Source organism: Notolepis coatsorum (genome assembly GCF_963971535.1).
Source record: "Notolepis coatsorum genome assembly, chromosome: 7".
Classification (NCBI taxonomy): Eukaryota; Metazoa; Chordata; class Actinopteri; order Aulopiformes; family Paralepididae; genus Notolepis; species Notolepis coatsorum.
In genome coordinates this window covers 159,167,541-159,194,884 of record NC_140171.1, presented here as the reverse complement: position 1 = coordinate 159,194,884, position 27,344 = coordinate 159,167,541, and the positions used below count along the sequence as shown (strand labels likewise).

Here is a 27,344-nt window from a genome sequence, read left to right as displayed (position 1 = left end):
GTCATCACAGAGAGACTCCTTCTGATCGCAGCGTCTCTTCTTCTTCTTCATTCATCAGAATAATCACCAAGTACAGCAAACAACATGTCCGACATAAACGCAGACGCAGAGCGGTCCGATGGGAAGATATTGAAGATGGAGGTGGACTACACCGCCACGGTGGACTCCCGGGTGCCCGAGTGCGAGAAGATGGCGAGAGTAAGGAGCAGAGTTAGACTGACTTTACCCTGAGTCACGGTGCAGCGGCTAGCATGCGAGCTAACGGTAGCTAAGTCTGGGTTAGCATGCGAGCTAACGGTAGCTAAGTCTGGGTTAGCATGCGAGCTAACGGTAGCTAGGTCTGGGTTAGCATGCGAGCTAACTGTAGCTAGGTCTGGGTTAGCATGCGAGCTAACGGTAGCTAGGTCTGGGTTAGCATGCGAGCTAACTGTAGCTAGGTCTGGGTTAGCATGCGAGCTAACGGTAGCTAGGTCTGGGTTAGCATGCGAGCTAACGGTAGCTAGGTCTGGGTTAGCGTGCGAGCTAACGGTAGCTAAGTCTGGGTTAGCATGCGAGCTAACGGTAGCTAAGTCTGGGTTAGCATGCGAGCTAAACGGTAGCTAAGTCTGGGTTAGCATGCGAGCTAACGGTAGCTAGCTCAGTGAATGGGTAGACGTTAGCTACTCAGTTATTTATTTCTCTTGACACATGTATACATTTGTAATCGCTGCTCGGTTTGCTTAATAACTACATACATGTGCACATGTGCTATATCCTCCCTAATCTAAGTGGATTGTATCCAGACGTCGTATTAGCAAGATAACGGTGTATGATGAGTTGAAAATGGGGGACCCTGATGTAAATAAACTAGACGAAAGTCTTTCTCTGGTCTGCATCCCCTTAACAATTGTGTGTATTGAGCTGTACTGTATTGTACCCATTCTGCAATCTGTTAATAAAGTTATCAATCAATCAAACGGTAACAAACCTGGTTAGTTGACAAACGTTATGTTTTAGCTTGATTGATTCAGATTCAGATTTCTTTATTCACCATATTGTACAGGTACAAATGGAACGTGATTTGACATTACAGTGCATGATTGATTTTTTCACAAATGGGAACAACATAATAATAGTAATGATAAATAAATAAGTGCAAAACAGGACAGAACAGTGAGACAACAATAAGACAGTAAAGTGCAGTGGTGGGGGACATGGATACAGTGCAGCACAGTTCAAGTCCAGAGGTCCAGCCCTAGCAGCTCGCCATAGAGGGGGGGAGCAGGGGGACACCTGACTCATGTACCATTTTACTCGTTGAACATTGTATTAACAGATTGCAGAATGGGTACAACAATACAGTACAGCTCAATACACACAATTGTTAAGGGGATGCAGACCAGAGAAAGACTTTCGTCTTGTTTACATCAGGGTCCCCCATCTTCAATTCATAACATTTACGACATACAGATATACAGTACTGTTACATCCAGACATTTATGACATACAAGAAGATCTACAAATATACAGTACTGTTTACGGTTTTGCTGTAACGCTGAATTCTTGTCGTATTATCGCTAGCTAGTAGTTTGTAATCTTAATGTGTAGTTGAATTCGGTAGAAAATGGCGGTTTGCTACCTACCTACCTAACCGTTAATGTGATTGATGTCTTGCAGGATGGCAGACTGCAGGAGGCTGTCGAAAGTTTGCTGTCACTGGAGAAACAAACTAGAACGGTCGGTGACTGCTGCTGCTGCCACCCATAATGTGGTGTGATGATGAGGGGATTCAACATACTGAATATCCCCTGCATTGTTATTGAGAGAGAATTCAACATACTGTATATCCCTGCTCCATTGTTATTGAGAGAGAATTCAAGATACTGTATATCCCCTGCATTGTTATTGAGAGAGAATTCAACATACTGTATATCCCTGCTCCATTGTGAGAATTCAACATACTGTATATCCCTGCTCCATTGTTATTGAGAGAGAATTCAACATACTGTATATCCCTGCTCCATTGTTATTGAGAGAGAATTCAACATACTGTATATCCCTGCTCCATTGTTATTGAGAGAGAATTCAACATACTGTATATCCCTGCTCCATTGTTATTGAGAGAGAATTCAAGATACTGTATATCCCCTGCATTGTTATTGAGAGAGAATTCAACATACTGTATATCCCTGCTCCATTGTGAGAATTCAACATACTGTATATCCCTGCTCCATTGTTATTGAGAGAGAATTCAACATACTGTATATCCCTGCTCCATTGTTATTGAGAGAGAATTCAACATACTGTATATCCCTGCTCCATTGTTATTGAGAGAGAATTCAACATACTGTATATCCTTGCTCCATTGTGAGAATTCAACATAATGTATATCCCTGCTCCATTGTTATTGTGTGTGTGGGAGAGGGAGAATGTGTGTAACCAGCCAATAGCAACTCTACCAAGATTGTTGCTATTGGGTGACAAGGTGTCTGTTATTATTTCACCTAACACTTGTGTCTGTCTCACGTGTGCTCAGGCATCAGACATGGTGTCCACCTCCAGAATCCTGGTGTGTGTGGTTCAGATGTGCTATGAGGCCAAAGACTGGGACGCTCTCAATGAAAACATCATGCTGCTCGCCAAGAGGAGGAGTCAGCTCAAACAGGTGAGTTATAATGGATTTAAAACACACAAGCTTTCCTAATGACCAAACGCTGCTTCCATAGGCTATTCAATGGGCGAATCAAACCCTGTTTAGCTTATTTATCCTACCTTGAATCGCAGGGAACTTTGAAGGCTTCATGACTATAAAACCTATTCTGTATATCTGCAGAATAGGTTTGGCCCCCATCTGTCATTAAAAAACACATTTGGGGCGGTCAGGTGGCGTAGCGGAGATTGTGCTCGTCACCAATGCAAGAGGCTGCAGTCTCGACTCCCGGAGAGTCAGCATTGCCTTGGCTTGGGCTGATCGCTATACTAACTCGTTTGGCTGAGTTAGGGGGAGGGAAGCTGTGGGTGGATCCTGAGCGCGTCAATACTTTAGGCGACCAACTTGCGTTCAGCGTTTCTCTGATTGGCCACGACGCCCATGTGACCGCGGCAGCGCGAGAGAGCGGCAGTGCGGAAATAGGCTGCATTCTATTGCCATGCTCTGCGACAAACTCTAACCTTAACCAACTCCGAAAGAATGCCTAAACTTAACCATAACCAACTCCGAAAGAATGCCTAAACTTAACCCTAACCTTAACCAACTCCGAAAGAATGCCTAAACTTAACCCTAACCTTAACCAACTCTGAAAGAATGCCTAAACTTAACCCTAACCATAACCAACTCCGAAAGAATGCCTAAACTTAACCCTAACCTTAACCAACTCCGAAAGAATGCCTAAACTTAACTGGCGAAAGAAATATTGCCATGCTCTAAGACAAACTCTAACCTTAACCAACTCCGAAAGAATGCCTAAATTTAACCTTAACCAACTCCGAAAGAATGCCTAAACTTAACCCTAACCTTAACCAACTCCGAAAGAATGCCTAAACTTAACCGGCGAAAGAATGCACGCTTATAGCGAGAGATGATAAATTAATTAAACGTAAAAAAAAATAAAAAGAAATTGAAGTGATTCGAACTTGTCACCAACGCACCGCAGGCTCCACAGCAAGGCGGCGAACGAGTTGAGCTAACCGCCGATGTTAAAACAGGGGGGATTACGGCTGCATAATGCCGCGGCAGAGCTCACTGTGAATACTGTGAATATATTTTTCAGTTAGTTAGAATCTAACTAACTGAAAAATATATTCACAGTATTCACAGTGTCATAAGGTGCATAAGGCTAGTATTAGTAGTAATAGTATTACCCATTCAATATGCACATGACAGAAAATATTACATGCCATATAATATTTTCTGTCATGTGCATATTGAATGGGTAATACTATTACTACTAATACTAACCTTATGCACCTTATGACACTGTGAATATATTTTTCAGTTAGTTAGATAGTCAATTATATTGACCTATTTGTTTACACTGCTTGTGTTGTTTTTACTACCTGTACCCCCTTCCCCCATGCTGCTATTATGCCTGAATTTCCCCAAGGGGATCAATAAAGGAATATCTTATCTTATCTTAGCCGAGAGTAGGACAAATTTGGGCTGGTAGCTCTCGGCTAGGTGGCAAATTAAAAAGTAAATCTTGGTTCAAAAAAGGTTGGGCACCCCTGCTTTAACCTCTTAACAGGCGGGCAGAAAAGTGGCCATTTATTTTTACTTGAACTTGAGTACTGCATACTTTTTTTTGCAAAGCATAGCTTTATATACTTATAGCACATGCATGAGCCTGGTCTCTTTTGAAAGATAACATTCTGAAGTGACTAATGCAAAAAAGGAAAATCACTTTTAGTGCTAATGAAATAGAGTAACAGAGGTCTGAACTTGTGTACTCACATTTTTCTGTAGTGGTTGCAATATATATATAAATATAGAAAAAAAAGGTATACGCTGGAAAACACTGCGGCCCCATAGCCTGAAGTCTTAAGTAGTACAGGTAAAAAATTTATAAAAATCCATTCAGAAATGGGTCTTGGAGAGAGATTCCGGGTAAACCGTGTGGGGGGAAAAAGCTCTCCAAAATCCATTTCCTCATCCACGGCCGTTCATTCTGAAGTGTGATTGACTTCTGGTTTTCGCTCGTCAACTTTCACCTAGATCCCTTATTCACACCCCCCCATGTGGGCTATCGTTGGAAAGGTACACTCATTGGCTACATCATTTTCACCATCAGCGGATGATTGGCAGTTCTGGAGCGTGGGGAGTCCGGGGTGGTCATCTGACGTGCGTCGTGTAAAAAGACGCTCGCCTGACATTTCGTCGTCATGTAACTCAAACCGAGGCATGGATTTGGTCGAGTGAGGTGGCGTTCGAACAGCAACAAATAGATCTTTCGAACGGTAATTTATATGTTTGGCGAAAAATGCAGCCGAGCCTCTAGACCAGGGGTCAGCAACCTTTACTATCAAAAGAGCCCTTTTCCCCCCTCCCACAAAATAAAATGCTCAGGGAGCCGCACAACCTATTTACCCTTAAAATGAAGATAACACAGTGTATAACATTTTATATATCCCCAAGCATACCCCACATTTAGCATAAAATGCCTGACAATTGCATACCCAAAGTAATTTGCGATTTATTATACTTTATACTTATAGCACACAGTTTGTTGCATTAATGGAATTATAAAGCAACAAAAAAAGAACATTTTACTTTTTATTGCTGTTGTTACCTGTTATAACAAAGGAAAACCTCAAACTCTTATGAAGAGGAGAAAAAATACTGGCTGTGTAGACCTATTTTTAAATAAAACACAGAAGAGGAGACAAAACACTGGTGTCTGTAGACGACTTTGAAATAAAACCCTGAACTATTCAGGTATATTTGAGTCCTTCCCTTATTTGTGGAACATTTATAAAATAAAAAGTAGTCCACTTTGAAAAAAGACTACCATGTGTAGACCTACTTTGAAATAAAACACAGAAAAGGAGAAAAAACACTGGCATCTGTAGACCTACTTTGAAATAAAACCCTGAACTATGCAGCTCTATTTGAGTCCTTCCCTTATTTGTGGAAAATCTATCAAATAAAAAGTACATTTTTTGTTGTTTGCAAATTCCGCACCACATATCAGGCATACAGGTAAGCCTGCATCGTTAGTCGTGAAAGCAAATTAATCTGTCCACACTGAATTAAACCCTCTATTTTCCTCAGACTTTACTTTTTTTGGATTTATCCATGCTTAGCTTACTGGGGGGTCGGAAACTCAAGATTAGCCACTTGCAGACGGCAGGGAGAGGCGCGGGGTGTACTGTATATTTTAGTTGATGAAATATTTTTTCATTTCAGTGAAAAAAATAAGAGAACAAAAAAATATATATTTTATTTATTTATTTTGGCCAGGGAGCCGCAGCTGATTGGCTAAAGAGCCGCATGTGGCTCCGGAGCCGCAGGTTGCCGACCCCTGCTCTAGACGTTCGCAAAGTGCCGTGACTCTCATGCGTTCTGCGCACGGGCATGTCAGTGCACGTTATGTGGTTAAGACCTCCATCTCTAGAGCCAGTTGTTATTGGGCTTCATTGTTTTTCAACATGTTTCACTGTAAATTTGTTTGCTTCAATTTCTGTTTAATGTACAACAACATTGTATTCCTTCTCATACCAGGCTGTTGCTAAGATGGTGCAAGAATGCTACAAGTATGTGGACGCAACGACGGATCTGACCATCAAGCTAAGACTCATCGACACGCTACGTACAGTGACTGCTGGCAAGGTCTGGAGTGTGTGTGTGTCTGTCTGTCTGTCTCCTGGGTTTCTGTATGCATTTGATTTTTTATTCAATCTCTACTCTAGTACAGAATATGTACTTGAAGTTCAACCATGTATATTAAAAAAGTAATCACATATTTGACTTGAGATGACAATGTATTGATGAGGAGGTCTGAAGTATCTGTCCTACTTTAAGTGCTGTATTAATATGACTTGTTCTCTCAGATCTATGTAGAGATCGAGCGGGCCAGGCTGACCAAGACTTTGGCCAACATCAAAGAAAAGGCTGGAGACGTCAAAGAGGCTGCTGCCATCCTGCAGGAGCTGCAGGTAAACTGCATGTCCGACTCCACTTGTCTCCCGCAGCTAACGGGTTCATTAAAGATCGCGCCTAGCATCATCTGTGGTTCACACAGGCTCTTTACTTTGAACGAGGTCTTCAAATATCAATATTGGCTTAGCATTGCAGCTCAGGTCCCAGCTGTCACCAGCTTCAGTGTGTTCTTTCTGTGGGTGTGAAGGACAAAGTTACAACATTTAGGTGTAGGTTAAAAAAATTAAAGGAGCCAGAGCTTTGCTTTTTGTGTTTTTTCCTGCAAAACACTTGAGAGGTCTCTTTTATTATCAAGACGTCTCCATGGGACTCCATGTACTGCAAACTCACCTTGCATGCATTTAGCTTTTGTACGGGCTCTGTAATTTGTACTTTTTGTAAGTTTCATCCAGGAATGCACCGATACCGTTAGTGGTATGGGATAAAATATCAGAATCCCCAATATTTACATCTGCTTTCAAGAACCATGTGTTACAAAGAAAATAAATAAAAGCGAGGCAACTTGCCTTTGTGCATCTCTGGCAGGAAGCAACACGTCAGATCCCTCCAATCATGTAGCAACACGTCAGATCCCTCCAATCATGTAGCAACACGTCAGATCCCTCCAATCATGTAGCAACACGTCAGATCCCTCCAATCATGAAGCAACACGTCAGATCCCTCCAATCATGAAGCAACACGTCAGATCCCTCCAATCATGAAGCAACACGTCAGATCCCTCCAATCATGTAGCAACACGTCAGATCCCCCCAATCATGAAGCAACACGTCAGATCCCCCCAATCATGTAGCAACACGTCAGATCCCCCCAATCATGTAGCAACACGTCAGATCCCTCCAATCATGTAGCAACACGTCAGATCCCTCCAATCATGAAGCAACACGTCAGATCCCCCCAATCATCTAATGTGTTGCTACATGATTGGAGGTTAGGGTTAGCAGGGCTCCAGACTAACTTTTTAATTTAGGTGCACCAGCACTAGGGATGGGAATTGATAAGATTTTATCGATACGATTCCATTATAGATTCTGCTTGTCGATCCGATTCTTTATCGATTCCTGATAAATGTATAATTTTAATAAATAAATTGGAAATGCAATTGAATATGCTGGTTAGAATAACAACATGCAACTTGACATTTCTGATTCTCATTTATTGTTGAGCCCCCACCAAAATGGTCGCAATTTCGAGCCCTTACAAATTTAGTGACTGCTCGGTGACACTCGTTCACCTTTTCCTGAGTCAGTTTACCCCGCTGTGCTAGTGTGAAAGGATTTTCCTGAGGTGCGCAAGAACCACTAGCTGCAGCCTCAGTCTATTGTGATCATCTAAAATGGATGAAATGGGATAATATTTATACAGTGAAAGCATTAGTTTTCATTTAGGTTTTCCTAGTCATGGAATCAAATAGTCTGCTATGGCTGCAAGCGTAGCGCTAACGTTATTGTTTTAAAATGCGCAACTGTCAGAAAAACTTGGCATTGATCAGATGAATCGATAGTCACGGAGGCATGCGATTCCAGGAATCGGACAATTAGGAACCGGTTCTCGATTCCCATCCCTAACCAGCACATAATTTAGGTGCACCCAAAACTTTCCACTGCACCTTTTGCCGCTGCAATAATACATTTTAAGCGTTACCGTTACCTTTTTTGTCAGTTTCCATACACATTAGTAATTTCTTAAGATGTTATGTAAATTATTGTAAAAAATAACATTGTATTACAGTTGGCTCGCAAAGTCCAATCCTTCACCTTTTTATGTCTATTTTAACACATTCAGCTCAGCTCCAGTTAGAGCTGTCCCAAGCCTGTTTTTGGGATTCGAACATTCGCCAGGGTTTTTCGAACAGATGTTTGAACCATCGTTTTTAATCATGCAAACAATTCGCTCCTAAATAGGGAGATAAGATAAGATATGAAAGGTGTAGTCTGACGTCACTTTGGACCGCCTGCGAGGTCCACCCGTATAGGATTTATCTTTGGGGAAAATGGATTATCGGCTATTGTAACAATTCTACCTCATGAACATTTGGAAAGCTTTCCATTTTTGCACAAAATGAGTTCCCTTCTATCACTAACATTATTTGTTAAGCATTTTTGGTTGAAATAAAATTCAGCGTTTTTTTTTTTACTATTAATTGCGAATATTTTCATGTTGAGCTATAGATTGTGGATGAATACGTACAGAAAGGTACACCATGCAAATGTTGATTCTTTATTTGTTTTAAACAAGACTATTTAGAAATGGGCAATGGGGAAATACATTGTGTTTTCAAGATGATGGACCGGCCGGAAACGGCAATCATGTAACCACTACACCTCCCAATAGACCAGGAAGTAACCACTACACCTCCCTATAGACCAGGAAGTAACCACTACACCTCCCTATAGACCAGGAAGTAACCACTACACCTCCCTATAGACCAGGAAGTAACCACTACACCTCCCTATAGACCAGGAAGTAACCACTACACCTCACGCGTGATTACCAAAGGTAGCCGCATTTCTGGCAGACGCTCTCTGATTGGCCGACGTCAGTTTCTACACTGGTTAAGCTTAGGCACTCTTCGAAGTTGGTTAAGGTTAGAGTTTGTCTTAGAGCGTGACGGCAAGTTCTTTCGACGGTTAAGCTTAGGCACTCTTTCGAAGTTGGTTAAGGTTAGAGTTTGTCTTGGAGCATGGCGATAGAACGCCAGGTAGTTTGCAGGCTGTTTGACGTGGAAATGGGCAAAGACACAGCTTGTCACGCTATTGGGCGCACATGTCACATGAAACGTCTGCCAGAAATGCGGCTACCTTTGGTATGGACGCACACCTCACAATAGACCAGGAAGTAACCACTACACCTCCCTATAGACCAGGAAGTAACTACTACACCTCCCTATAGACCAGGAAGTAACCACTACACCTCCCTATAGACCAGGAAGTAACCACTACACCTCACAATAGACCAGGAAGTAACCACTACACCTCCCTATAGACCAGGAAGTAACCACTACACCTCCCTATAGACCAGGAAGTAACCACTAGAACACACATGGCCACGGGGAAAGAGGCTAAACACACACACATACACACAGACACACAGACCTGCTGGGAGCACCAGTGCGACAAGGGAAAACATCCAGTCGCACAGCTCTTGAGTTTTCGCAAAATACGATCAAAACGGGCGCACCCTGGAGCCCTGGTTAGGGTTACTGAACAGTAGTGTGTATTGTCTTCTCCTATAGGCCAGAACTATGAGAACTGAACAGTAGTGTGTATTGTCTTCTCCTATAGGCCAGAACTATGAGAACTGAACAGTCTAGTGTGTAACAATAGTTAATAGCCATGGAAAACTATGGAGTTCGAGAATTCCAAGGTAGAATTCAGAGAACATTAAAAAAAATAACCTACACCTGAAAATGTTTTAATGACCTTCTTGTGGAGGCTTCTTAATCAGCAACAACGATCCCCCTCTTCTCAAGGTGGAGACGTACGGCTCCATGGAGAAGAAGGAGAAGGTGGAGTTCATCTTGGAACAGATGAGGCTGTGCATCGCCGTCAAGGACTACATCCGCACCCAGATCATCAGCAAGAAGATAAACACCAAGTTCTTCGCGGAGGAGGGAAACCAGGTGAGGGGGGGGGGTTATGAATGTTTGCCGGGGGGGGGGGGGGGGGGTTAATTAGCGGAGCTAATGATGGAGCATCGCCGTCGGTTGTGTGATAGTAAAGGGCTAACCTTCTGTATTGTCACAGTGAAAGGGTTAACCGGCTGTCGTGTGGCAGTGAAAGGGCTAATGTGTGTCTTTTGTCTCACAGGAGGCCAAGCTTAAATACTACAACCTGATGATCCAGGTGGATCAACACGAGGGCTCCTACCTGTCCATCTGCAAACACTACCGGGCCATCTACGACACCCCCTGCATCCTGGAGGACAACTCCAAGTGGCAACAGGTGAGTGGTAGAGCCTGTTTTTGGGCTTCGAACGTTGTCAGGGTTTTTCGAACGGACGTTCAAACCTTCATTTTTAATTAAAAAAAAATTCAAAATTCAAAACAAGTATTTTTTATATATATATATATTTTCTAAATATCCTCAACTAAATCCTCAATTTGAATAAAGTGATTAATTTGATTAAATTAGTTTTTCTTTTTAATTATTAAATCAACTTTCTTAACACATTCCGTGCCACGCCTCTTCCGGGAAGTCAACCCTCTTGACACTGGGTTTCTTCCGGTCAAGATGCAAAAAAGAAATACATTTTGCATTCATACGTTCCCGTGTTATACCGTGGTGAATATAAGTATGGTTTTAGAGCGGTCTAGGTCTATTCATGAAATGCTGAGTTATAGCCCTACACTTTACATTACATTGTAGACTCTAGCGTTCCTCGCCTGAACCCACTACTGTTCCGGATTAAAATCTACAATATATGTATTATGTTCCATCATGAATGCATGAAAGAGGGGGGGGGGGGGGGTGGGGGGCGTTTCTGATTATTCGATCGTCAGTAACGGCATTCGCATTGAACACTAAAAACGGTTATCAGCCCGATCGCTATGAAAGCATTGCAGGATCAAGCTAGAATAGACGTCAAATCGCCCTTACCTTTGGCCGGGAGTAATCCAAAAAGAATATTCCAATTTCTTGATCGCCATCTGTTAGATCCAATGCCCATTTGCTCGACGGCATAAACGACCATAACATACGGATCGGGCATAGTTGACGGGCTTCAATGTAACCGGCAGAACTGTGCGCCTCCCTGAGAAGAAAAAATGAAATCCGAGACCTCTAGTCATCCCACAGCCCAGGATACAATGTTAGAAATGGTGCTCGATACCGCCGCCTGGTAGGAGGCGGCCGGTACTGCACCTTCGGATTCCCACTATACATTTTTCAGGCAACACACAGCTCCCTGAGATTGAATAGGGTATTAAAATCGGATAAAAAAAAAAAAAAAACGATCCAGAAACGTTCACACGTGATTGGCACTCAACGGTCGGGTGTCAGAAACGTGTAAATCAGTGAATGGCACTGGAAGTGTTAATGAATATAACTCATCAGTTTTAATACTATAATATTAGTGTAGCCTAATCTTTATCTGCAACTGTGAAGAAAAACCCCATTGGTTTAAACAGAATGAATAGACACATAAAAAGAATATATATAATAATAATAAAAAAAATTATAAAAAAAATTTGAATGTTGATTTAGAAGTCGAATGTCAACGTAATATGAAGCTTCAAACTATTCGGTACAGCCCTACGCCATACGAGCCGTGCATGCTGGGTAACTCCTGCTGGACCAAGATATTGGCATTAGAACTTGAGTTGGTCCCCAGATGCTGAACTGTCGTTGCCGACTTCTCCTAATAGTTGGGATCGATGGGTTAAAGGCATACATTCCTGGTATATGTAAATTAACTTGGCAAATAAGGAGTTTCTTCTCCCTTTTTCTTGTAAACACAAACCATCAACCAGTCATTGGAAGTCAGTGCATTCTTGGTGAAACTAGAATCATGGATATTATGACGGACAATTTGTTGCCATGAGAAGTGGACTACTGCGGAATCTTTGGTCGTCATCATCCATCATCATCATCCAGCAACAGCCAAGCAGAGTTCTGCACTTCCTTGTTTTCTTCTACCATCATGACAACACTTATGTTAGTTTTTCGCCAGGGACCAAAATGGCTAGAATAATATGTCTCATCACTTGCCAAACTGGAAGACAATTCTAGCCATACCAATTTTCACAGTGCTCTACAACATTTATTTAAATGTCTGTGGTCCAAACTTGGTAGCTCCATGAGACCACAAGATACAGAGATATAATATTTAATTTTTTGATCTACTTTTTCTGTATTTTCCTCCCATCCCAATTTTAGTTGTTATGCCAATTTCCCCTTCCTGGTTGTTGCGCGCATGTGCCCCCCACTGGTCGGTCTAGGGAGCCCTGAGGCGTCTATTCGAAGCCCAAACAATTTGTGCTTCCGCGTTCGAGTTTTGCGCTCTGATAAAAGCCACAACCACGTTACCATATTTGTAATAATGTAAATCATTGTGTCGTTGTACATATTGTTAGGGATGCACCGAAAATTCGGCTACCGAAAATTCGGCTACCGAAAATGGTTAAAACGGCTCTTTCGGCTTTCGGCCGAAAGGGTTTTAGCACCGAAAATATATGACCGAAAGTCAAATAACGTGTTGTTGTGATGACGTCATCAAAACGCGACTACTACAGACATACCGGTAGCATGCGCAACATGTAACGTGAGCAGCTTGGCAGCTCTTCCTGCATTCTACAGCCTGTGATAACTAACTCCTCTTGGGAGTAGGGATGCCCCCCGAAACCCGGTTCTAAACTAAATTAGAAAAAAACTGAGTATTGATCAGCTCCGACGTTAACGGTACTGCTATCAGTAGTCTAGGAGCGGATTAGCTACGGAGCTAACAGTGTACCATCCATCTGCGACGCAACGGTGGCAGCAACAGTGGACACTGAGTAATGTTAACGTTATGACGAGTTCATACTACACTACACGTATGAACTCGACATAACGTTAACATTACTCCGTTTAAATGAAGTGTTTAATTCGCAGCAATCTGTTGTTGAAAATGTATCGTTAAACCGCAAATGGAAATGCGAGGACAGGAAGTCGTCATCAATCGTTGTAGTCTCTCGTAAGCTACGTCATCCCCCGCTAAGAGTCATGGGAGATGTAGTAAATGCAACAGTCCTCTGTGTGTGTCTTTATGCAATCGTTATGCAGTTTTAAAGCACCTTGGCTTTGTTCTGAATGCACTTTGTTGTAATTATCCTACAGAGAAAAGAAAATGCACTTGACTTTAATGCACATTTTGTTGTATGCAAAGAGAAAATGTTTAAATTGTACAATCTTTCAGCAGTCAGTCTGGAATTAATGTATGCATTCAAAAGTGCTGAATAAATGTTTTATGGGCCCATAATAGTGATTATTAATATTATTTAAGTTAAGTTTAGCCATAATCATGTCTTTTGCCATAATCAGGTAGCTAAAATGACACAACATGACACAACATGACACACCACAACACAACACAACACACCAAAAAAAAAAAAAAAACATATATATATTTATATTAATCATTTTCGGCATTCGGTTTTCGGCCAACTGTTTCCTATTTTCGGTATCGGTTTCGGCCAAGAATTTCCCATTCGGTGCATCCCTACATATTGTGCATATAACGTTAGTAGCTAAGTTAGCGAACATTTACATTTAGTCATTTAGCTGACGCTTTTATCCAAAGCAACTTACAAGTTCTGTACGACAAGCCATCAGGAAGGGCACAACTCTATCAGCTGAGCAACAATGTTCATCAAAGTGTTGAGTGCTACAGTGTAGGTTAGTTTATTAGGACAAGTGCATGACAGTACGGTTAGTTAGGGTTCGTTTTTTTTTTTTTTTTTTTTTCAGATAATTGTTGAAGAAGTGTGTCTTTAGTCGACGGCGAAAGATTGGACGTGTTTCGGCTGTCCTAACTGGGGTGGGTAGTTCATTCCACCATTGTGGGGCAAGGACTGAGAATAGGCGACTTCTCTTTGATGACCCTCCCGGAGCTTGGATAGGAGTAGGTCTGAGGCGGCCAGAAGATGCAGAGCGTAGGGGTCTTGAGGGTGTGTAGTTAGAGACCATTGACCGGAGGTAGGCGGGAGCGGTTCCCTTTGCCGCACGGTATGCTAGGTCGAGGGCCTTGAAGCGGATTCGTGCGGCAATGGGGAGCCAGTGCAGGTCCCTAAGAAGTGGGGTGACATGGGCTGACTTCGGTAGGTTTGAGATCAGGCGGGCTGCTGTGTTCTGAATGAGTTGAAGAGGCTTAGTGGCAGTGGCCGGGAGGCCAGCGAGCAGTGCGTTGCAGTAGTCGAGGCGGGAGATGACTGTTGATTGGACGAGGAGTTGGGTGGCTTCTTTTGTCAGGAAGGGGCGGATCCTTCTGACGTTGCTCAGGAGGAATCTGCAGGTTCTGGTTGTTGCTGCGATGTGAGCAGAGAAGTTCAACTGGTCGTCGAGGACAACACCAAGGTTCTTGGCGGTCGGGGACGCGGTCACAGCTGCATTCTCGACTGTGATGGAGAGGTCGTCAGGGGGGAGGATTTGGCCGGCAGGTGGAGCAATTCTGTTTTGCTTAGGTTCAGTTTGAGGTGGTTGGTCGTCATCCAGGCGGAGATGTCGGACAGACAGGCCGAGATCCGCTCAGAGACGTGGATATCTGAGGGAGGGAAGGAGAGGAAGAGTTGAGTATCGTCGTAACGTAGCTTATCTTAGCTTGGTAGCCAGCATTCTCATTGTCGTGTCTATAAGTTCCTTGGCAGAATACTTGTGAGGACAAAGGTATACAAAGAGGAGAGAACCATTTTAAAATCGGCCATTCATGCCGGCTAGCAAGCTACACGTCACGGCATGTTGATAAGCATGAACCGGTTGGGATTCGATGTTGATGAGCATGAACCGGTTGGGATTCGATGTTGATGAGCATGAACCGGTTGGGATTCGAATAGACGCAGCCCCACTCGGTGCATCAGTCACGAAACAGGCTACCACGATAGCTATGAGCTAACTAACGTTAACGTTACAAGCTCAAACACCTTATAACTACTACTATTGTCGTGTCCATAAGTTCCCTGGCAGAATACTTGTGAGGACAAAGGTATACAAAGAGGAGAGAACCATTTTAAATCTGGCATTGTTAGGAGTTTCGAGAATGCTGGCTACCAAGCGAAGCTACGTTAGCTAACGTTATATACACAATATGTACAACGACACAATGATTTACATTATTACAAATATGGTAACGTGGTTGTGGCTTTTACAAATAGTGGTTAGCTTTAGAGATTAATGGCTATGATCACGGAGCAATAGTGTTAGGTGAAACGGATACTAGCTCCTCTGCTAGTAGTAGCAAGGCTCTCTGCTTCCTGCCACTACCTGCCCTGTGACTCTCACAGCCCCACGCTGCCCTGTAGCGTCTATTCGTGGCGTAGATAACTGGCGTAGATAAGGGGGGCGTAATAGCGTAGGTCAGTGGCCAATCAGAGCGCAAAACTCGATCGCGGAAGCACAAATTGTTTGGGCTTCGAATAGACGCAGCCCTGAAGTCTATCACATGCTTCCTCCGATACATAGGAGACAGCCAGCAGCATCTTTTCACCTGGCAGCGAGGACTCTCATTGGTGAGGTGTAACGTGTATGTCACACTACCTTCACCATCTCCCTTCCTCGCTGTGCAGGCGCCCTGACCGACCTGTAGGAGTGGCTGTTTACAACGACCAGATTACCACCCACCGGCTTCCCTCCCGCTGACACTGCCAATTGTGTCAGTATGACGGCCGGCCAAGCCGGAGGCACCGCTGACAGCCGGATTCGATACCGATGTCTCTGCGGTGGTAGACAGACGCTTAGTCCGCTGTGCTACCCGGCCGCCTCATACAGAGATATAATTGAAGGGGTCTTGCACCGACCACAACCTGCCAGCGAGTTGCTGGCTCTGTATCTGTGCCGTCAGGGTAGTAAAAGAGAGAGAGAGGGGAAGCTACAGCAGAATGTCATCAGCCCACAGACCCTGAAAGTACTAAATATCTTCTTGGGCTGGAGGGCTTGTCTTTTTGGTTGACTGGTCATATAGAGATTTTCTTGACTGTATATTCTAGTAGAATAGCAGGCTGCCAATAAATGAAGACAATGTCTCTACTGTTGTCATTCCAGTTTGATTGTTGCTGAAAGAAAGGTGGTTCAGCAGGCCCTGAAGAGTGTCGTGTTTGTGTTTCAGGCCCTGAAGAGTGTTGTGTTTGTGTTTCAGGCCCTGAAGAGTGTTGTTTGTGTTTCAGGCCCTGAAGAGTGTTGTGTTTGTGTTTCAGGCCCTGAAGAGTGTTGTGTTTGTGTTTCAGGCCCTGAAGAGTGTTGTGTTTGTGTTTCAGGCCCTGAAGAGTGTTGTGTTTGTGTTTCAGGCCCTGAAGAGTGTTGTGTTTGTGTTTCAGGCCCTGAAGAGTGTTGTGTTTGTGTTTCAGGCCCTGAAGAGTGTTGTGTTTGTGTTTCAGGCCCTGAAGAGTGTCGTGCTGTACGTGATCCTCGCCCCGTACGACAACGAGCAGTCGGACCTTGTGCACAGAATCAACACAGACAAGAAATTAGAAGAAATCCCCAAATACAAGTAAGTAAGACACCATCCTCTTGTCCCTGGAGCTAGTAGCTAATGAGGTCTATATACATTCAATAAGACAAGGATGTCAAACTAATCTAGTTATTACTTTAAACCCGGGAATCGTACCCCATTATGCCAGCATGCCGTTCTGTGTGATACTATGTGATACAGGTATAGAGGCATCTCTGGGATGGTTTCACCCCAGCGTAGACCTGGGGGGGGGGTTTGATGATGTGGTTAATCTTGTGGTGGTTGTAGGTTATATCATAAGTGGAGCACCATCACCATGCAACTACCCCAACCCACGCACATGATATAATAATACAAATAATAATAGGCTACATGTTTTATGCCTAATTAAAATAATATACAATGTGAGAAGATGCAAAAACCACAAACTTGCAGGAATTTTGCTTAGTCTTTTCAGTTGCAGCATGAATAGAACAATGGCTGACCACATGATATAATAATAATAGGACTCGTAAAAAAAGTTACTATTTGTGGTTCCTCCTTTTTTTTGACAACACATCCACCGCCGGAAACGCTTTACAGCGTTATTGCCCGCCATGCTTTGACCGCCAGACCTCACTGTACAGCGTTATTGAGATCAATATTTCATTTTTTCGCCATGGCATTCATAATTCATATATACATCCGCGACGCTCCAGCTGGACCCTAAAGGTGAAGGCAACGACGGCTCAATACCGCCGCCTGGTGGATGGTCGGGCGAGTTACACTGGTAAACAGGATATGACTGCTGTGCGTCGATTAAATTCATCCGGCCGTCAGATATCGTTGCAGGACTCCCGACAGACACAATGTACATAATCGATCGCTTTATAAACTTAATAATCGATATGATTTCGGCGTTTATTGCGACATACAAACCGGAAATGGACCTATGCGATCGACGTCCTATACTTGGGATCTTTCACCGCCAGTCTCTTTGACGCATGGTAAGAGGACACTAACGTTATTTTCAGCCCAATTGTACATTTCTTTATTTACAAACCATCTGATCAATAAATCAACCCATACTACATAAAGCAGTTACTGACGATCACGGAATTATAAACGACCCCCCCCTTTCCTCCACGCATGATGAATCATAACTATACCGATCATTTGAATTTTTTTAATATAGCGTGTCTAGGGAAGAAACGGCAATCGATAATCTATATATGCGTTTAGGCCTATAACTCACGTTCTAGGAATTACTGCAGAAAACGATAAAAGCATACTTATATTCTAGACGGTATTTTTGTATGAATGAAAAAGTATAACGTTCCCACATCCTGAACGATAGATAATCGATGTTGAATGGGCCATAGTAATGTCAATATAGCAAATATACATTTTTAAAAGTTTATACCCCTGCAAAGAAGGTGAGCCACTCCATAGACTTATAGCGCTGGCAGAGAGGGGCATTAGATGGGTACAATGCCCGGCAGGCAATGTGTTAACCCCGAGCGGTCCGGTACTGGACCACAAATGACATCACGCCATAAATCCATCTCTACAGAATGTATGAATTAAAGTGGAGATGAAGCAGTGAGCAATGTGATCCTAGTTTGTTTGTTGTGTACCTTGTGTAAGACAGGGTTCTATAATCAAATGTGAAATCTATCTTATTTGTCTGAAAAATATAATATAATATCCCTGTTTTCAACATGGGCGCCGCCATTTTGTTGCTGACGTCATGGCTGACGTCATGCCGTGGGTTGGGTGTATACACTCTGGTTAGCTGCCTATTGAATGGGTCAGTCAGCAAATAAAATGTTGCCTACAAAACAACGGGACCGCGGTGGTTCTGTTTGTATTGCTCCTGGCTGTTCAAACTAATTTTACCATGTGAGAGAGAGGAAAGTTGGTTAATTTCCACAAACTACCAGTGAAAAAAACAGTGTTGTTGACATGTTGGCTCGGGCTGGCTGCACTCAGGCGGCGCGACCAGCCTGTTGGACAGGGAAGGAGGATCTGCAGAGAACTCTTCATTGCCTCGGATTATGTTGTTGGGGTGGGATGTTTGTCCAGAAGACCACTAATCAGCTGAAGCCGGACGCGGTTCCCTCGGTCTTCGACAGACAGACCGGCGTTAGCTCTCGGGAGCGATCGCTAGCTAGTTGGCACCAGCCGGGGCCCGGCGTTAGCTCTCGCTAGCTAGTTAGCGTTAGCAACCGGAGCGTCGCGGAGCATTCAGCCTGCTGGCTACCTAGACCCACTTCAACCAGCGTCGCGGAGCATTCAGCCTGCTGGCTACACAGCTTGTCGGTGTGCTGGAGCCTCTGCAAGCTAACGGTAGCTGGCTCCAGGCTCCAGCACAACGACAAGCTGTGTAGCCAGCAGGCTGAATGCTCCGCGGCGCTCCGGTTGCTAACGCTAACTAGCTAGCGAGAGCTAACGCCGGGCCCCGGCTGGTGCCAACTAGCTAGCGATCGCTCCCGAGAGCTAACGCCGGTCTGTCTGTCGAAGACCGAGGGAACCGCGTCCGGCTTCAGCTGATTAGTGGTCTTCTGGACAAACATCCCACCCCAACAACATAATCCGAGGCAATGAAGAGTTCTCTGCAGATCCTCCTTCCCTGTCCAACAGGCTGGTCGCGCCGCCTGAGTGCAGCCAGCCCGAGCCAACATGTCAACAACACTGTTTTTTTCACTGGTAGTTTGTGGAAATTAACCAACTTTCCTCTCTCTCACATGGTAAAATTAGTTTGAACAGCCAGGAGCAATACAAACAGAACCACCGCGGTCCCGTTGTTTTGTAGGCAACATTTTATTTGCTGACTGACCCATTCACTATAGGCAGCTAACCAGAGTGTATACACCCAACCCACGGTATGACGTCAGCAACAAAATGGCCGCGCCCATAATGCTAAATGCTTCAGAAATGTACACAACAAATCGTTTTTTCTTAGAAACTGTTTATTTTTATAACGTGACTTCTTCTGTGGCTTATCTAAATACTAATGTGATGCTATGAATATGTATTTATCGCACTGCTTCATTTCCACTTTAATGTTGCGTCTTTTTATTTTTATTTTTTTTTTTGCCAAGAGTAAAGACCCTAACCCTGTCGAAACAGCAGTCAACGTGTATATTTTCAGCATTACATTTGTTTACCAATGATTTTAACTGTTATTAGTGAAATATAAGATTATTGAAATCTCAGGGCATTGAGTCGGAAACCGGCGCATCACCCTGCAAGTGAGCCAATCGCAGCCCTCGTGGCGATGCATCACCCTGCAAGCGGGCCAATCACAGCCCTGCACAGCTATGCATCACCACAAGGGCTGTGATTGGCCCACTTGCCTTCAGCCGTGCATTTCCTCATTGACCTTGCTCTTGTGTGGAGGAGAGATGAGCAAAAAGGAACTATAAATGCTTTCAAACCCCCGCGACCACAGCAGCAAAGCACCTACGTGGAAGAAGAAGGCCATATGAGCCTTTACACCTCTTTGGCTTAACATAGTCTTCTATAACGTGCCTCCATCCACCACGTCACCCATTCATGTCTGCAGTGGATCTACGTTGTGAAATCAATCAGAAATCCTATCTTTTCCCTGGATTCAGATAATCAATCTGGTGTGTTCATAATGTTACGGATACTAATGTGTCTGTCGCTGGTCCCGTGTGCTCTCAGTGAGGCCAGCAGAGTTAACAGACATTACCAACGTAAACCAACCTTTTACAGACATTATACAGCAATTAAAATATTGTGTTTTATTGTGATTACATTTAAATATGTTTGTCAGTTAAATTGAGAATGAAAAGACATTTGGATCACTGGCCTTTAAAGGGGAATTTTACTGCGTGTCCCTTTTTGCGAAGTTGCTTTACTACAGAGTAAAATACAGCCAGCTCTGTACATATAGTCAGGCCAGAGATATAGCCCTAAACTACCGAGCATGCTCCAGCTTCCTGCTTTACAAAGGACTACACTAAGGTGAAAAAGGATGGGCATCAGACAATTCCAGTCAATGGTTGCCACTCCAACCAAAACACACACAAAGTAGAGAAAGCTGAACTTTTACTTATATTCTTTTTTTTTTATTATTATCTTTTTCCTCCGACACATGTGTAGCCAGCCTAGGGCTGGGCGATATAACGATAACGATAAATATCGTGATATATTTTAATAATCGATATCGAATATAAAAAAAAAAAAAAATCGAAAATCGTTTTTTCTTTTTTTTTTTTTTTTTTTTTGTGACCTGCAACAGGGCAGTTTTAAACCCAGAGACAGTGGACAGACTTGTCTTTCTTGCCTGCAACTTAAAGTAATGGCTTTGCTTGTCCAAATGACAATACTGACCAAATTGAGATATATTTTTCTCTTGTCCATTTATTTTGTTTGCTTTCTAATTTAAAATACAGTTTGAAACCGTCTGTACACAGTAGGCTATGTGTGCTAGCAGAACTAGACTCCAGTCACGAGTCACGGTGCACATGTGCGGTGGTTTGTCCACCAAAAAAGCGCCAAAAGATCGAAAATAAACTAGCAGAGCCAGAACTGTTCAACTCCCCTGGAGCCACAGCCAGCAGAGAAGCCGGTTTACTTTTGCTTTCAAACCAGCTGCAGCCTGAGAACTGGAGTGCGGGGCTGTAACACTAAAGATGGCGGCAACGACAAAGAATTGCTGCAAAATAAACATACATCTGTTGTTTATTAAAAAAGAAAAAAAAATTAACTTATCGAGATATCGATATCGATATCGAGAACATTATCATATCGTTATCGCGATATGATTTTTTGCCATATCGCCCAGCCCTAAGCCAGCCCACCGCTTCTTTTCACCTGGCAGCGCGGACTCTCGCTGGGAGAGTGTAATGTGTGGAAGGTCACACTACCTCTCCCAGTTCCCTCCCTCGCTGTGCAGGCGCCCCGACCGAACTGTAGGAGTCGCTGTTTACAACGACCAGGACCCACCCCACCGGCTTTCCCTCCCGCTGACTCTGCCAATTGTGTCAGTATGGACGGCCAGCCAAGCCGGAGGCAACGCTGACAGCCGGATTCGATACCAGTGTCTCTTGCGTTGGTGACGAGCGCTTAGTCCGCTGCGCCACCCAGCCGCCTTTGAACTTTTACTTCTGGTTACTCCGCTACCTGGCAAGAGACAGTGGGACGCTGCTCCAGAGATGATGGAGCTGGAAGAGAGAGTGGGACGCTGATCCAGAGATGATCGAGCGATTAGGAAACTCCATTGTTGTATGTAGATCTTCAAATCTTGTCATTATGACATCATTTGGGTCTACTAAACTAGCACCGTCCACTGCTGATATTGCCCTTTTCTATGCCTTTCGTGGTTTTGTGTCTTATCTATGTCCATCCATCTGTGTCTGCTGTTTTTTAATCAAGCTCTCCTGGAGTTACTATCCCCCATCATCACGTTAACAGCCGTCCGTCTCCCCCCCCTCCTCCTTCCCCCAGGGACCTGCTGAAGCAGTTCACCACCATGGAGCTGATGCGCTGGGCGGCCCTGGTGGACGACTACGGCAAGGAGCTGAGGGAGGGTTCCCCCGACAGCCCCGCCACCGACGTCTTCTCCACCACCGAGGAGGCCGAGAAGAGGTGGAAGGACCTCAAGAACAGAGTGGTGGAGCATGTACGTCTTTTAGAAGATCTCTGCGTCTTGGGGATTGGGTTCAGGGGTGGGAGATGTAACGAGGGCTACAGGGGCTAAATGACCCCAGAGAGATTTGAAAGTTCCAGAATTTGGGATTACAGGTGGAGGTAGGTAGGGCTCGATAATGAAATGTGTTACTGTTACGGTATATAGATAAAATTGCTTCAACACTTATCAGGTAGCGAAAAATGCTGTCATTCAGTACCAAATTTAGTTACCTAAGTAATTCATCAGCGTCAGTGAGCCAATAAGAACGTTTGTTCCAAGATATAATTCTGTCTTCTGTTCGACCAATCCAAAATGTAATAAAGCCTCATAACGCAGCAAAGTACAGTATCGAAAAGTATCGATTTAGTTTTGTTATCAAATCCTGTTTATTTGTATTCGGTATTGAACATTGGAAATGATACCCAACCCTGGATGGTGAATGGAGAATTAAGAACTACAGCTTTTTTTTATCCACTTTTTCTCCTCTTTTTCTATTTTTCTCCCATCCCAATTCCACTGTGCCAATTCGTCCCTCCCCTGTCTTGAACGTTGCGCGCATATGCCCCCCACTGGTCGGTTGTAGGGAGGATAGAAGCCTTGCATCACGTGTCCCCTCCGATACACGAGGAGGCAGCTTCTTTTCACCTGCCAGCGTGGACTCTCGTTGGCGAGGTGCAACGTGTGGGAGGCTCACACTACCCGTGCCATTTCCTGTCTCTGCTGTGCAGGCGTCCCCAACCGACCTGTAGGAGTCGCTGTCCACAACGTCCAGATTACCACCCATCGACTTCCACCCACTAACTCTGCCAATTGAGCCAGTATGACGGCCGGCCCAAGCCGGAGGCAACGCCGACAGCCGGAGTCGAACCCGGTGTCTCTTGCGTTGGTGATGAGCGTAATGTCCGCTGCGCCACCCAGCTGCCCAAGAACTACAGCTTTTTGTTCATAAACTGTCATAATTAGATTAGAAGCCTGATCTAATTTGTCATAAAGTGGGATTGTTTTCAGTACATTTGAAGAGATAGCCCCATATAAACTGAACTCTTGCCTAGATTGAATCTGTGATGATCAGCCAACGCCAAAATGAACAAATAGTGTGTCTCGTGTCAATTGAATAGTGCTGATTTATTGATGGAACTCCTTTTTAGAATTTGACTGTAACTCTGAAAATGATCGTCTTCAACTTCCAAGTTCTAAAACAGTCAATTGGACTGTTGTTGTCAAAGGATGTTTTTTCTTGACTGCATAGCATGAATATATTCTTTTAATACACTGTGTAGCTGATAATGTTCACCTCAAAATACCCCCCTCCTTTATCCTTGTGTAGCTCCACTTATGCTCTGTTTATATGCTAATATTCTGCACTACAGGAGAATATTCATGAATTACCACTTTCTCTCTCCTCAGAACATCAGAATAATGGCCAAATATTACACCAGGATCACGATGGAGAGGATGGCTGGACTCCTCGACCTCTCCATTGACGTAAGCACCATTCCATTAATTTGTTCTTTCAGTGTGGCTCACGTGTTGGCAGATAAAGGACCGTTCTTTTTATTTTAGTTTTTATTTTATTGGACCTCCATTCTTTGGACCCACAGTTATTTATTTTTTCATGGTGATCTTTTTTTATTATGTATAATATTATTAGGTTTGAGTCAAGTGTGTTTGAGTAATTTGTGTAATTTTTTTATTTGATAATGGTTAAACAAGATTCAGCTCAGCTGTATTAAATCGGTAATAGCGGTACACTTACATACGTAACATTAGGAACACTTAATCTGGCCATGAAACAGACTGATAAAAGTTATGGTTCTTGTATTGATTTCACATCGTAAATCCACCTCAGTTATGAATAGGGAGGTGTAGTCTGACGTGACTGGTTGTTCCACCCGTATAGGGATTTATCATTGGGAAAATGGATTATCGGCTATTGTAACAATCCTGCCGCATGGAAATTGGAAAGCTTTCCATTTTTGCATAAAATGAGTTCCCTTCTATCACTAACATTATTGTTTAAAAAGAAATTGGTGGGAATAAAATTTGGCGATTTTTTTTTTAATGATTTAATTGCGAATATTTTCATGTTGAGCTATAGATTGTGGATGAATAAATCAAATCAAATTTATTTATAAGGCCCGACAACACACGTTAATGTCCCCATGGGCCGTACAGGTCTTCTTTAAACAAGTCAAGAAGAAAACATAACAATAAGTCAAGAACAGAACAAGAACACCATAAGGTCCAAACATTTTTAGATGAATGCAAATAAATGAAAGAATGCAAGCACTCCCAGACATACCCCACGCGAAGGTAAGGAAAAACTCACTAAAACCTAACAATAGGGAAAAAAGCTCCACAGGCAGTGTGGAGGAGAGAAACCTTAGAAGGGCCATTCAAGGGGGGATCTCCCTTCTTAGATGTTGGTGATAGTAGTGTTGCAGACGGACAGTTGGTAAGCATGCACTCATGTGTGTAGTGAAACACAGATGAGTGCATGCAATAGCAACTGTACATTTTGAAAGATTAAAGATAGAGCTGATAGCGATAGCAACTGAACATTTTGAAAGATTAAAGATGGAGCTGATAGCACAGAAAGGTACACCATGCAAATGTCAATGCTTTATTTGTTTTAAACCAGACGATTTAGTAATGGGCAATGGGGAAATACATTGCGTTGGACAGAGGGTGGAACACGAAAAACTGCAATGACTATTGGAGATGCAGATTAAAGGGAGGAGAATTTGTAAGACAACTGTAGCACATTAGACAAGTGGTGACTCAACGAGGAAGGTGTTCACATCTCTTTGAACATTGAGTGTATGTTGTTTTAAAAGGAAATTGGGTCGGCACACAAATGTGGGCCTTGGGAAGATTAAAATAGGTCCCCAAATAATTCAGAATAAATTATTTAAAGCCTGTGGCTATGTTGTATTGTTGTATTGCCAAAGTTTCCCTGAGTCCCTGCAATAATAAGGAAGCTTGGAAAAAGAAAAAGAAACACTGTAGGCTAGCGGCCCCTCAGTCTCAGTTCAAGCTTTATTAAAAACACTGTAGGCTAGCGGCCCCTCAGTCTCAGTTCAAGCTTTATTAAAAACACTGTAGGCTGTAGCCCCTCAGTCTCAGTTCAAGCTTTATTAAAAACACTGTAGGCTGTAGCCCCTCAGTCTCAGTTCAAGCTTTATTAAAAACACTGTAGACTCGCCCCTCAGTCTCAGTTCAAGCTTTATTAAAAACACTGTAGGCTGTAGCCCCTCAGTCTCAGTTCAAGCTTTATTAAAAACACTGTAGGCTGTAGCCCCTCAGTCTCAGTTCAAGCTTTATTAAAAACACTGTAGGCTAGCGGCCCCTCAGTCTCAGTTCAAGCTTTATTAAAAACACTGTAGGCTAGCGGCCCCTCAGTCTCAGTTCAAGCTTTATTAAAAACACTGTAGGCTAGCGGCCCCTCAGTCTCAGTTCAAGCTTTATTAAAAACACTGTAGGCTGTAGCCCCTCAGTCTCAGTTCAAGCTTTATTAAAAACACTGTAGGCTGTAGCCCCTCAGTCTCAGTTCAAGCTTTATTAAAAACACTGTAGGCTGTAGCCCCTCAGTCTCAGTTCAAGCTTTATTAAAAACACTGTAGGCTCGCCCCTCAGTCTCAGTTCAAGCTTTATTGTCAATACCAGCATATGTACAGGACATATAGAAGATTTCAATTGGTTTCTCTCAGACCTCCGGTCTACACAAAATATTAAACAGTAACAGCCTAAGGTGCAATATAATGTATCTACAGGATGAAGGATTTGAGCAGAATATTCCATACAATCGAATTTGTCCAAAAGTGCTTAGTGTGATTTAGCAGCATTAGAATGTTTTAATACAAAATGTAATGTTATTTCTTTATTACAAAGTGCTTAGTGCATAACAGTCTGAACCTTTTTTGGGGGCAGACAGTTGGCGATCTAGAATTGGGTGCATATGATTACATTAGCTAATACAATTTGATTACAATCTTTTATTTTTTTATGTATGTATTGACTACCTAAATGTTTATTGTTCAACGTGAGCGATCTGTAGTGCTGAATTTCCCCTCTGGATTATTAAAGGATTTCTCTTCTCTTCTCTGTATTATTGATCCTTGGGCAGGAGTCTGAGGAGTTCCTCTCCAACCTGGTGGTGAAGAAGACCATCTACGCCAAGGTGGACCGGCTCCTCGGCATCATCAACTTCCAGAGGCCCAAAGACCCCAACGACCTGCTCAACGACTGGTCCCACAAGCTCAACTCACTCATGTCGCTGGTCAACAAGACCACACATCTCATCGCCAAGGAGGAGATGATCCACAATCTGCAGTAAAGCCAGAAAAGAAGAACAAGAGTCTTATTTGTTCTTTATTTTTTTTTGTCATGTTTTTGTTCATACTGTTTTCTTTTGGTGGGGGAGGGGCGGGGGGGGGGGTTGTTTGTGAGTCCACAGTTGTATCAGTGGACTGTGACCGCAGTCCGCAGTCACACAATACACCTCACTTAAGTTACTTAGCTGTTTCTCCTTCTGTCAAGCCAAGTTGAGAACATTCACAATATATTTTGTTTCATGGACATTTTATTATTTTGCATACCTTTTTGTGGGCACGATTTAAACTAAAACCAGGTTGACTTTTCATTTGGGGTGTGCGTTTTTCCCTTTGACTTGTGCACTTACTTTGTTCCATCTAGATACAATGTGTGCATTAACTCCTGTTCCCACAAGCTATGTGACATTTAGAAGGGATTTAGTAGTCGAGTATCTACACAACTTGCTGTAAGAAAACCTTGCAGAAAGCTCTTTTTTATGTCTACTTTGCAATGTAAACATTAAACTCCTCTCTTCTGGGTAAAGGATGTTTTTCTGAAGAGTTATTGCGTAAACCACCTGATCTGTGTGGGGGCGGTAGACTTCTTGTCACGGTGCTCTCA

At 43.3% G+C, this 27,344-nt stretch overlaps 1 protein-coding gene across 1 annotated transcript; it reads left to right on the top strand.

The window, feature by feature from the left end:
- Positions 1-26,835, top strand: psmd12 (proteasome 26S subunit, non-ATPase 12). Its single transcript, XM_084318583.1, has 11 exons — positions 1-198; positions 1,657-1,716; positions 2,516-2,644; positions 6,197-6,304; positions 6,526-6,630; positions 10,104-10,253; positions 10,441-10,575; positions 16,695-16,807; positions 22,226-22,400; positions 23,817-23,894; positions 26,536-26,835. Exons 1-11 carry the CDS (start codon positions 85-87, stop codon positions 26,743-26,745), a joined length of 1,377 nt encoding a protein of 458 aa, XP_084174709.1. The 5' UTR covers positions 1-84; the 3' UTR covers positions 26,746-26,835.
- Positions 26,836-27,344: the final 509 nt, after the last annotated feature.

Excerpts from the sequence above, each read along its gene's own strand:
- psmd12 (XM_084318583.1), top strand. The coding sequence starts at position 85 with ATGTCCGACATAAACGCAGACGCAGAGCGGTCCGATGGGAAGATATTG. Across the intron at positions 6,305-6,525 it reads GTACAGTGACTGCTGGCAAG|ATCTATGTAGAGATCGAGCG; the intron begins GTCTGGAGTGTG and ends TTGTTCTCTCAG. Across the intron at positions 10,254-10,440 it reads TCGCGGAGGAGGGAAACCAG|GAGGCCAAGCTTAAATACTA; the intron begins GTGAGGGGGGGG and ends TTTGTCTCACAG.